Raw genomic sequence first — 12,807 nt, forward strand, 5'->3', positions numbered from 1 at the left:
CAAATATGCAGATGAAGAAAGACATGTTGTAATCGCTTCAGTGGCATAGTATTGTTAAAAACGAAATAACATCATTTATTGTAATACACACGTTTCAGTGACACACGTGACGTGAAATTATTTGAAGAAGGACTGATTATAACTGATGATATCATAAAGCACCATTTATATAGTGAATAAAGTACCCCCTCTTGTAAATGATAAGGATATTATAAGTTACCGAGGAGTTTCATGACCATATAAAAACACGAGGCCGAAGGCCGAGTGTTTTTATACAGGTCATGGAACTCCGAGGTAACTTATAATATCCTCATATTTTACAACTGGGGGTACTTTATTTATTATAATACACAAATTTTAGTGATTCATGTGACAGAAATTACATCACTACTCACCGTTTATAACTGATGACATCACTACTCACCGTTTATAAGGATATAATTTACAGGATATTCATGGCTTTTGTGTATTATAAGGTTATACTTTACAGACTCTTGTGTATTTTAATGATAAAAATGATCAGTTTTCTTAAGAATACATAGTTATCCTTTAAAGGAGAAGAAAAGGTTAGATCACTGGGGGGGAGGTCAAATGTTATGCAAATGTGTAGAGGAGAACAAAGTGCTCCAGAATTAAATGTAAAGTAAACCCTGGATGGAGATGCAAATATATTTTTAATTTTTCTACTAATAAAAATATCTTTTAACTGAATATCTCTGGTCCTGTGGATCCGTTTGAGTGCTGGACAGCTCTGCTTCCTTATCTTCAAATGTTATGCACCCTGCAACGATTATAATTACTCAGAAGTACCCTGGGCCAGCGCAGTATCTGCTAACAACACCATTAGCCTGGGGTGTCAGGTAAGATAATCACTGTGTTTGACATATTTCACTCTTCACCCAGTGTATTCACCTTTCCTTCTGTTCCTTCTGTGTGAAAGAACTTTTATGTGGAAATTATGATTTTAAATGTACATTTTTTAAATTAAAGTTTTTTAAAATAAAGTGTATTTTGTAATATGCCACTCTGTATGTCTGTGTGTGAACAGAAATCTACAGCTAAAATAACTGTGAGCTGTATTACTGTATATAGACACAACATTTCTATGCACTAATTAATAACACAAAAAACAATGAATACACATGCCATTACCTACTATTAACTATAGACGCCAGTTTATTGCCCAGGGTACCCGTCTGGCTTGGCCCACCACTGACTGCCCCTGAGGCTGTTGAAATTAGGATTCTTCTTGCCAAGTTGGAATTATGCGGTTGATAGTAGACATAAGTCATAAGGATCTTAAAGGGATACTGACTATGATGGGGAAACAATTTTTTTTCAAAATGAATCAGTTAATAGTGCTGCTCCAGCAGAATTCTGCACTGAAATCCATTTCTCAAAAGAGCAAACAGATTTTTTTATATTCAATTTTGAAATCTGACATGGGGCTAGACATATTGTCAATTTCCCAGCTGCCCCAAGTCATATGACTTGTGCTCTGATAAACTTCAATCACTCTTTACTGCTGTACTGCAAGTTGGAGTGATATCACCCCCTCCCTTTTCCCCCCAGCAGCCAAACAAAAGAACAATGTGAAGGTAACCAGATAACAGCTCCCTAACACAAGATAACAGCTGCCTGGTAGATCTAAGAACAGCACTCAATAGTAAAAACCCATGTCCCACTGAGACACATTCAGTTACATTGAGAAGGAAAAACAGCAGCCTGCCAGAAAGCATTTCTCTCCTAAAGTGCAGGCACAAGTCACATGACCAGGGGCAGCTGGGAAATTGACAAAATGTCTAGCCCCATGTCAGATTTCAAAATTGAATATAAAAAAATCTGTTTGCTCTTTTGAGAAATGGATTTCAGTGCAGAATTCTGCTGGAGCAGCACTATTAACTGATTTATTTTGAAATTTTTTTTTTCCCATGACAGTATCCCTTTAAGGATATCTAACAACATGGGAGTGGGCTCAAAGGCTGTATTTATAAATTAACCAGTAACACTATTGACAAACTCAGAGCCACTACTTATGCACTATCCTATGAGCTAAGAGAGAGATGGTTTAAACCCTAGATTTAAACTGGAGCCTTTCTGCAAGTGCCTCACCCTAGTCTGGGTCGCATACACACACACACACAAAGAAAAAAAAACGATGGGAGGGAAAAACATCCCTTTCTGTGCAGTTTACCCTACAGAAGAGTTGTTCCAAAACCTGTCACCCACCCCATCAGCACTATTGTTTTGCAAATATATTCACATTAGCAACATTTGAACCCTAAGGAAATTACTAATTGTGATATGCAAATTCACAAGACCATTTACACTGGTTAGAGGGAAGCACAAAGACACACAGGCTGTTGTCAGCCTGGGTATTTTTGCAGGCTGAGAGGAGCAGATCTGCTCAGTGCAGTGTCGGACTGGCCCACCAGGATATCAGGAAAACTCCCGGTGGGCCCTGGTGTCAGTGGGCCCTCTGACCATTTAGCCTATTTCATGGTCATTCCTTATTTCTTTATAGAGAAACAATGCAGGCATCCGTTCGCTAGTGAAGGACGCTGGCGACTTTTCATTTTTTAACATGATAGGCTGCAAAAGGCAGAATTTTATGTTTTGGCTACCCGGTTTCCCCCATACATTTTATAACATATGGAACATTATTTTATAGTGGGCTCATGTGAAGGGCATTAAAACAACTCTTTTGACTTTATTAAGGTTCCCTGGACTTGTGTAGTTATCAGAGTTAATGTCATATAGTAGCTGCAACATATATCATACAGACCTCCATTCATCTTTAAATTTCTTGCCATATGCAAATTAGCCTGAGCGAAGACCTCTAACGAAGTTGCCCTAGGCAGAATTGAACGCTAGCGCATCTTTGCTTTGATTTGCTCGCACTGCCGAAGTAACGCTAGCAAAAAGTCGCCAGCATCCGTCGTCTGGGCCGAAACTCCGCAACTTAGTAAATTTTCGTTGTCTCAGCGAATTTTCACCTGAAAAGTGTTGTGAAGGCTGCTTCTTTTCCTAAAACCTCAGGGAAGTGTGTCAGCTTCTCACGTGTATTTCCCACATTAAATTCTGTGTCCTATTAACTCCTGTTTCTGCTGTTTGTGCTGTTATACCCCTGACGTCAGATATTAAAATTGTATCTAAATACAAATTACAGATATTAAATCAGAAATACTTGTCCACAAAAAAAACTGCTTTTGGAGAAGTGTAATTATCTACCCACTAAAGGCAATGTTCCTATTGCGCTGCCGATCGAATTGACATAGTTCTGGCTTTATATCTGCAATGTCATCTCAAGACACTAAGACCTGTGAGATTTTTACCCTCATTACAGCATTAATGAGTTTGGCTCCTCCCTTGCAGTTCTAGTAATTACAGAAGAATGGGACAGTGTTCCTCAAGTCTGCACAGGGAGATTAGTCGCTCGATGATAAATCTCCTCTTCTTTGGGGCAACTAATCTCCCCGAACTGCCTCCCGCCGGCTAGAATGTAAATCACCGGCGGGGTGGCACTCGGATCCCTTCGTTTTCCGAATCGTCCGAAGTTGCGGAAACTCAGCAAAAATCTGAAAAAAACTTGAGTTTTTGGGTGGAAAATCCAAAGAATTCACGATTTTGTCGTTTTTTTTTCCGCACAGGAAATTTTCGGGAAAATGTATTGATAAATAAAGGGAAAAAACCTGTGAGGATTTGGTTGGATTCGTTTTCAGAAAATGAGATAAATTCAGACTTTAATAAATGGACCTCTACGTGTGTTTTAGCAGAGGCAACTGTCAGTATTGTCTATGGCAGGGCATTTTGTAGCCACAAAAAGTAGCAGCTACTAGTAGCTCTGTGTGTGTTCACCCTTATTTTCACTGAGAGTTTATCTGCTGATTAATAAGCTGGCCATAGACACAAAGATCCGATCCTCGATTCGGACGAGTTTCGGACTGTGTGTGGAGAGTCCTGAATTTTTTGTCCCACGGAGATCGGTCGTTAAGTCAATCAGACAGGTTAAAAGATTTCTGTCGGCTGCCAATAATATCTCTGCATGTATTGCCGTTCAATTTTCAGTGGAAGTCACCAGCTTTGTCAGACATAAACTTTCATACGATTGTTGTTAGAGGTGGCCATACACGGGCAGATAAAGCTGCCGATATCGGTCGTGTATGGGGGCTTCCGACGGGTTGGGTAAAAAATCAAACCTTCCCGATTGATATCGTGGCCAGATATGGATCGGGAAGGTTATATTTTTAGCCGACCGACCCGTCAGACCCCCTTGGCGTATCGTAATCCAATCATTCGACCATACGGCCGAACGTTCGGATTATCCCCAATATAACCATGCCGTTAGTGGCATATTGGGGAAAGATCCGCTAGTTTATAGATGCGGCCAAACTATCGGATCTTTGAGTCTATGGTCAACTTAGGGGCAGAACATCAGCTGATCTGTTCTTTTACTACTTTATTTAAACTGAAGGTTAGTGGCAGGTCGGGAGATGGGGAAGTCCAATCGTTCGAGGATTCGAATAATCAGATCTTTGCGTCTATGGCCAGATTAAGCCCCTAAAAACTCCAAAACAAGTGAATAGAAAGCTGCAGAAATTCCCTCTGGTGTGTATCATGCACAGATACGGTTGCCACCTGGCTGGTATTTTACCGGCCTGGCCGGTAAAAATGATGGCTGATCCCAATGTTATATATAATTTATGTGAAAGTAGGGAGAGGTGTATGTATGAATGCTGGGTTTTTATTTGGAGGGGTTGGACTTGATGGACTTTGTCTTTTTTCAATCCAATTTAACTATGTAACTATGTAAATAGTGAAACCCACTAGGGACGGCATCCCTCTGCATATTCTGCATGTTCCAACAATAGGACCACCAACAGCAATACAAAAGCTTTCCTGGTTACAATTCTTTAACAAGAAAATGTCAGGCTATTTATTGAAAGAAAAGCCAGCTCTCAGAATGACTGCCTTTTTCCAGTCTGGTTTCATTCCTTCGCATTAGTTTTAAATCTGTTTTTTACTCTGAGAGCTCAGTAAATAAATCCCTTCTGCTTGCGTCAGCGGAACAATTGCTATAGGTACCAGTCCCTTATCAATGCACCTGCAGAGAGGGAGTGAACACGGAACCAGCAGTAGGTGAGACTTCCAGAAAGACAGGTCGGGCTAGATTCCCTGCACTGCCTAGGGACAGAACAGGCAGCTGAAGAAACTGACCCTAAGCAGGGAAAAGGTGACAGAGGCAGAAGGGAGGCAGGTACCGTGTGCAACACATCTCCACCAAACAGTGCAAGTAAGAGAAACATGGCAAGTGGGACTTGATTTTCCTCCGAGACTGAGACTGGCACAGTTGTGTGTTACAAGAGGTAAGGAAGCTCACTGAGAATGATGGGATTACTGCAAATGGGCAGAGGAATTGGAAACTATTGTTCGTGTTACAGTTTGTGTTCCCTCGTGGGCTGATATTCAGGCACTTTCCCTATAAGATGCTTCTGGTACTTAGTCTGCATCCCCTGCCACACAATACTGGGGAGAACTGGTGCCGCTTTTGCTGGTATCAGCCCCACTTATGCAGACTGATATATTAAAATGTGGTCATAATAATCAATCCTCTATAGTTTCAGGGATTGCCAGAACTATATACAGGCATGGGATCTGTCATTCAGAATGCTTGCGACTGGGGTTTGCTGGGTATGGGATTTTGCTAAATTTGGATCTCCATACCTTAAGTCTGCTAAAAAAATAGTCAATCTCCTATAGTTTCAGGGATAGCCAGAACTGTATACAGGTATGGGATCTGTCATTCAGAATGCTCAGGACCTATGTTTTTCTGGGTAAGGGATCTTTCCTTAATTTGGATCTTCATACCATACTTCATTGCCATATAAAGGGAGATCCGCTCATTTGGGGATGTCACCAAATAAGCGGATCTCCTCCCGATATGCCCACATTGATCATCAGAATGGAGACAATACAGACAGTAGGATCGCGGGACCACATCAACGAACAGATCTGCCCGCGATCCGACAGAATTTTTTAACCTGCCCGATCGACATCTGCTTGAATTTTGCCCAGATATCGATCGGAAAAGCCCGTAGGAGGGCCCCATACATGGGCCAATAAACAACCGACTCATCAGCAGCTTTTATTAGCCCTTGTATGGGGCCTTAAGTCTGCTAAAAAATCATTTATAGATTAGAAAACCCCAAATGGATAGATTTGCCTCCAATAAGGATTATTTAACAGTTGAGGTCAAGTACTTTGTGTCAGGCTGTGTTTTTGTTTTTCATTATTTTTATTGGGTTTTCCAAAGCATAAAAGATTTACATTTTAACAGAGCATGTTAAGTACGGTAAATTGACATCAACGCGTATACCATGCATTTAACAACACAGGGGTATATAATAATTATATAATACACAAAAGCCATGAATATCTTGTAAACGATATCCTTATAAACGGTGATTTCTGATGTCATCAGTTATAAACTGTGTGTTCTGATGTCATTTCAGTCACATGACTCATTGAAATTTGTATTATAATTGTATTATAATAAATAAAGTACCCCCAGTTGTAAAATATGAGGATATTAGAAGTTACCTTGGAGTTCTATGACCTGTATAAAAAGACTTGGCCTTCGGCCTCGTGTTTTTATATGGTCATGAAACTCCTCGGTAACTTGTAATATCCTTATATTTTACAAGAGGGGGTACTTTATTCACTATATAAATATAAGCGCAATATCTATACTATAAGGATAATGAGCCAATAAACCCCTAATGAAAAATAACCAGACCAACATAAAAACAAACCTCGCATGGTGGAATTACATCAAAATGTTTTATAATGACGTCAAGTCATTAATGTTGTCCAAAAAATAAAATAGTTAAATCTGTAACAGCTCCAAAATTTTAGATTTGTGCCTAAAGTCTACCTGATCAAAATAAAGAGACCAATTATCAGTAAACCTGAGTTTAAGGTTCATCTGATTTAGTTTTTTTGGCCTTTTGCCAGCATAGCTTGTTTAATTGTGCAAAAATTTCTTTAACAGCGGGGGGAAACTCTAAAATCCAGAATAGAAATAAGGAGTTTTTCGAAATCAAATTACGATTTTTCCCAAACTAGGGTAATGTGAAGACAGCTCCAAAAGTAATGAAAAAGGTTCACAGTTGGGGCAAAACGATAACTGACCTAAGCCCCTATAGGAACGATAAAGCTTCCCATACCCAAGATGGATTCATTTAAAGTGTTGAGCATCAGGCTGTGTTATTATTATAGAGAAAAGAGAAATCATTTTTAAAACTTACAATTTTTTTGATTAACATGGACTTTATGGGAGATGGCCTTTCCATAATTTTAAGATTTCTGGATAATGGGTTTCTAGATCATGGATTCCATACCTGTATAAGTATTAACTTTGGCTTTTACCCTACTTGGTCTTTAGTTTGGATGGTTTACCATCGCCACAGATTGCAATCTCTGATATCAGGCGCTTTTCGCACTTTGTTTTTTTTTTTTTGCCGCACTGCATGTTCTGCTCACGCTTTTGTGTTGGATATGGGCACAAAAATGCTGTGGCCTTTTGCCTTTCCCCTACAGTCCTAATGGATATAGTGCATATCAAAATAAACTGGATAAGGACAAATGAAAAAAACTTACTATTTATGTGTATCTGATAAAAAAAAAACCACCATAGGACCCTTGGTTTCCTTGCCCTCCTTAGGATGTGTTGAATTGATTCATATTTATGTAATGCAAAAATTGCCAGTAACACCTTTAAAAATACAAGTGACCCAAATGCACAGAAATAAGAAAAGAGGACAGATACACTAGGGGACAACACAACTATTAACACAAATGGTCACTACAGATGCCATAAATACTGTAAATGCTGGTTCAGCTTTATTTATGGTTCTATAACTTATTTCAAAGTTTTAACAGGTACATTAATATTCTAACAAATCATCTGTCTCTAAAAAGTATTATTTCTCTATAGTTAGAGGGCCACAAACATGTAGCTTTCTTCTAAAAGTGGCACCATGCTGGTTACGTTCCCTCTGCTACCCTGTCCAAGATTAAACAAAAATCTCATATTTTTCTCATATATATATATATATATATATATATATATATATATATATATATATATATATATATATATATATATATATATATGTTATAGGATCCCTTATCCGGAAACCCGATATCCAGAAAACTCAGAATTACTCCATTTTATCCAAATAATCCAAATTTTTAAAAATTATATCCTTTTTCTCTGTAGTAATAAAACAGTAGCTTGTGCTTGATCCAAACTAAGATATAATTAATCCTTATTGGAAGCAAAACCAGCCTATTGGGTTTATTTAATGTTTAAATGAATTTCAAGGCTTGAGTGCAAGCCGAAACGTCAGTTATTCTACTTTCTGAATAAACACTTTTTTGATGTGATAAGACCTGAGAGTGCGAGCTTTTTCATATTTGCATTTCATTTTTGGGCGTTTTGCACCCAGGCAACCATGACCATTTGACGTGCTGTGCCGGCTTTTGGACTTCTATATATATATATATATATATATATATGTATATATTGATATCTTCTTTGGCAGATGATTTTGGGAGTTGTAGTTTAGCAGTTATGAGAGGGAAACAGACAGAACAGAAAGGAAATGTGGGGAGAGAAACTAGGGCAGAATGTTATAGGGAAGTGAAAGAAGAACAGACTGATAAGGCAAAGCAGGCAGTACCATAATGACAAGCAGTAAGCATGGAAATGCTGTATATTGATTGGGAGGGAGTGGAGAATGATTAAGGCACTATGCAAGGGAAGGCTGGGGCTGGACTGACTCTGATAATCCATATCGAGTCAGATAGGGACAGCTCCTATTCTTACCTCTAACTGTTATAAAAAAATTGGAAGTGGGGGTTTGTACAGTGATAATAGAAGTATCTACCTCTCAAGGACCAAGCTTGGAGTAGCTCCAGTTTCCCTGACACCTGCTCAGGAAATAACAAAAACTAAAGATTTGTCTTAATTAAGACAATAGGCAAAAAGTATATTCAGCCCAAGTCCTATTCATTGTGTTCATGTTGGACAAGTGGGTACACTGACCCCTTAAGCAACACAAAGCCACTATATTTGCCATTATTCTACTTATTTGTATAAAGTATGTCAGCGGAACTACTGCTGCTTTTCCATATGTTTACTCTGCCCCTTATCTTATCTCTTAACCTGCTATTTATATCCAGTAAAATAAAGTTCATGTTCAGCGAGCATTTACTGCTCCTTTGAGTAATATGTTGCCCTACCCACAAAAAAACAAAACACAGGCAGATATTTCTGACGTGTGTATTCGCTCAAACTGGTGGCAGATTCGAGTGAGATTTGTAGGTAAATCTTTTCACCTGGTTATTTTATTATATAGTGAATAATGTACCCCAAATTGTAAATTATGAGGGTATTATATTGAGGTGACTTCTAATATCATCATATTTTACAACAAAGGGTACATTATTTATTATAATACAAAGGACAAAGGTTTCAAGGAAGATCTAAACGTTTGAATAATAAATAAACGTAATCTCTTTTCATCATATTTTAAAGTCTTTTGAGTTCCTTGCTTTACATGATATTCTATATGACTTTTCTGCAGTGTGCACCCAGGCACTTTTTCCTTTTTCTATATATATATATATTAACTATAGGTGTGATATAGACAGTGATATTCTTAGACAATTGGCATGAGAGAGAAAGCAGTATGTGTAATATTTGCATTAAGCACACACTGTACGATGCAGACATAACTTCACTTTTTACAATTTTTTTTTGTACTTTTTGAATTATTTTGATTTATTTTTGTTCAGCAGACTTCCAGTGTGGAATCAAACTGTCGTTTCAAGTATGTATGTATATATACATACATACATACTGTACATATACTCAACCTAAGGGCAGCATAAGGCGAGAGAGAGACACAAATACTGTATATAGTGGCCTGTGTGAGAACTTGCTTGTCTAGTCATGTCAGTTAAGTTTTAGTTTATTGTATTCCTTTATTATGACAGTCTTAATTTTTATTTACAGATTTCTCATGCCCCATTTTCTGCCATGTCGGACAACACTTCCACTCAAGAGCTTGAAGAAGATGGTTCTTCTGAGTGCGTCATTTGTTTCACCCCATATGACTCTCTCTTCCATCTTCCAAAGATGCTCTCATGTAAACATGTTTTCTGCCTGGAGTGTCTGTCCCGCATTACTGTGGGCTCAACTCAACCAGAGACCCTATCCTGCCCCATCTGCCGCCTTCCAACAGCCCTACCATCTAAGAAGGGCCCTCCAGCACTGTCTACTGACCACAATTTGTTGAACAGAATTAACAAGCCACCGAGCAGTCCAACCCCAAGTGTAAGGTTCAGTCGTAAACGTGGTCTTTTATATGTACAGAAGACTAATTCTCTCCACCTCAGCACAATCAGCCTCAGTGTGGACCTTGGGCAACCACCCCCTCGCCCCATCGCAGCTCGAAATGTACAGGCCATCATAAGACATGGTGGCTGCATTTTTTATGGTTCCATTGGTGCTGCCATTTTACTGACAGTTGCTTTAGTTTTGGCTGGGGTTTACATATTTTATCTGATTCCCTGGAAAATGGCAACTAGTGGTGGTACAGGGTCTGGAAATATGAATGCAACAACAGTAGCAAGTAACAATCCAAGTAACAATACAAGTAACAATCCAGTTAACAATCCAAGTAACAATACAAGTAACAATGCAAGTAACAATACAAGTAACAATACAAGTAACAATACGAGTAACAATACAACCATTGCCCCAATTCCTACACACCAGGAACAAGGAAGCTGGATAACCTATCCACTGACATGAAAGACTACTGCATAGATTTAATGGTTGTCAATGTGTACAATATGGAAACCTAAAGAAACCAACTAATGTTAAAGTAGGAGTGTTGTTGTTTCTTACCTGGGGTTTCTTTTGGATGGAATTCATCACCCAAGAAAAGTAAGGTTTAAATCAACCTTTACAATAGAAATTCTTTCTTTAAACCTGTCACTTTGCTCTGTGGCAGCCATCACCCTTTTCCAAAATGTTTATGATGAATGTAAAATCCAACAAAATTTGCAATTCAGATGAATATTCCAATCAATTCTCTTGCATGATGTTGTTACATGAATTGTACAGAAGAAGGAAAAAAAACTTCAATGCAACTCCTGCCAATTTGGAGGAATTCACAGATTTGCCATGGATCCGTATACTGTTTAATGTGACTTAACTTGGTGTAAAATACATGTACTTGCAGACCAAAGATATGTAAAGTATTAAGGAATCGTGTCATGACAGTCTGAATGTCCCAACAGATCTCCATTGACAGAGCTTCCGCAAATCCTGCCTGATACTTAGTGCAGTAGTCTGTTATATGTGAGAACCTTTAAATCCATACTCCATTCATAATTCAGTTATTTAAAGGGGAACTCCGGCTTCCAAACCACAATTTGATAAAGAGGCCCATATAACACAGAAACCCCTAATATATCCATCACAGTTACCTGTTTCTTCAAAAAAAAATTGAATAAATGCCATTTTCTTGGCTGAAATCCAGCTGTTTAACAGTTCTTCACTTTCTGCATCATTTGAAATCCTGGCAGGGAAGGAGGGACCAAAATAATGATGTTACAAATCGTAACAACTTCTCCACAGCTTACAGACAGCATGCAGGAACTACATAACCCACAATGCATTGCACTATGCTGTTCCGTTCCTTATTGAAATCATGTGTGCAGGGAATTGTGGGGTTTGGAGGCTGCAGGCTGAGGACAGATGGCTGTTGATACAAAGTAACAGTACTCAGCCAGCTCAGCAAAGTAGTCAGACAGACCAGAAGGATAGCAGGGGTCTAAGCTTAGGGAACTGTCAGTAACCATTAAAAATCATGAATAGTCTGCATATTTGTATATTGCAAAGTTGCCTGAAATTATGTTTACTTTTCAAAAAGCTTAAGTTATGTTTTTGTGGAGTTCCCCTTTAAGTATTGTATAAGAGATATAATTTGTGTTGGCGTTTGCACATTTTTACTGACCAGTCCAGATCTATGCAGCAGTGAAATACTGTAGCTTGAAGCATCCTTTCTCATAAGTAGAGTTGGATGCTAAAGGGAGAGACAAAAATCAGGTTGCACTAAGTTATTAGGACTAACATCCTATTTTTGGAGATTTATCTTTAATATACACATTTCCCTTTTGACTAGAAAGTTGCCTCTCGCTCCAGGTATGTCCAACCAGCAGCCTTTCTAGCTAAAGTAGGGCTTAAATGTGTCTAGGGGAATAATTGATGGCCTGATGATGAATTATTGTCTCTAGCAACTCCAATAGGCTGCTGGCCTATAGGACAATTCATGCAGTATGTTCTATGGCTCACACAGATTTCATCCTCCATATGACTGTATGACTAGTTTTTCAGTTTCAAATGTACAAATTTGAAATCTTACTCTTTCTGTATACTGAGACAGTACAGCCTAGGAAAGCCACACATGAACCTGTAAATATTGCTGATCATTAAAGGGACCCGTCACCCAAAAAAATTATACAAGATCCTATTTTATTAAGCAAAATGAACTATAATTACACTGTATAAATATTCAGAATCTTGTTTCATCATTATAACAAGCAGTCAGGAGCCATTTTGTGGACACTGTTATTAAGACAAGCCTTGCATCATCTCAGAATCTTGTTTGTGCATCAGAATGGGGGACCCACTGTCCATCCCCATGCCCTGGCTACACAATTAAACGGTGA

The 12,807-nt window shown here is 38.5% G+C and overlaps 1 protein-coding gene across 1 annotated transcript; it reads left to right on the top strand.

Moving 5' to 3' along the window:
* Positions 1-5,091: 5,091 nt before the first annotated feature.
* LOC108700210 (RING finger protein 225) lies at positions 5,092-12,807 on the top strand. Its single transcript, XM_018233186.2, has 2 exons — positions 5,092-5,366; positions 10,082-12,807. Exon 2 carries the CDS (start codon positions 10,106-10,108, stop codon positions 10,880-10,882), a length of 777 nt encoding a protein of 258 aa, XP_018088675.1. The 5' UTR covers positions 5,092-5,366; positions 10,082-10,105; the 3' UTR covers positions 10,883-12,807.

Source organism: Xenopus laevis, chromosome 8S (genome assembly GCF_017654675.1).
Source record: "Xenopus laevis strain J_2021 chromosome 8S, Xenopus_laevis_v10.1, whole genome shotgun sequence".
Taxonomy (NCBI): Eukaryota; Metazoa; Chordata; class Amphibia; order Anura; family Pipidae; genus Xenopus; species Xenopus laevis.

Excerpts from the sequence above, each read along its gene's own strand:
- LOC108700210 (XM_018233186.2), top strand. The coding sequence starts at position 10,106 with ATGTCGGACAACACTTCCACTCAAGAGCTTGAAGAAGATGGTTCTTCT.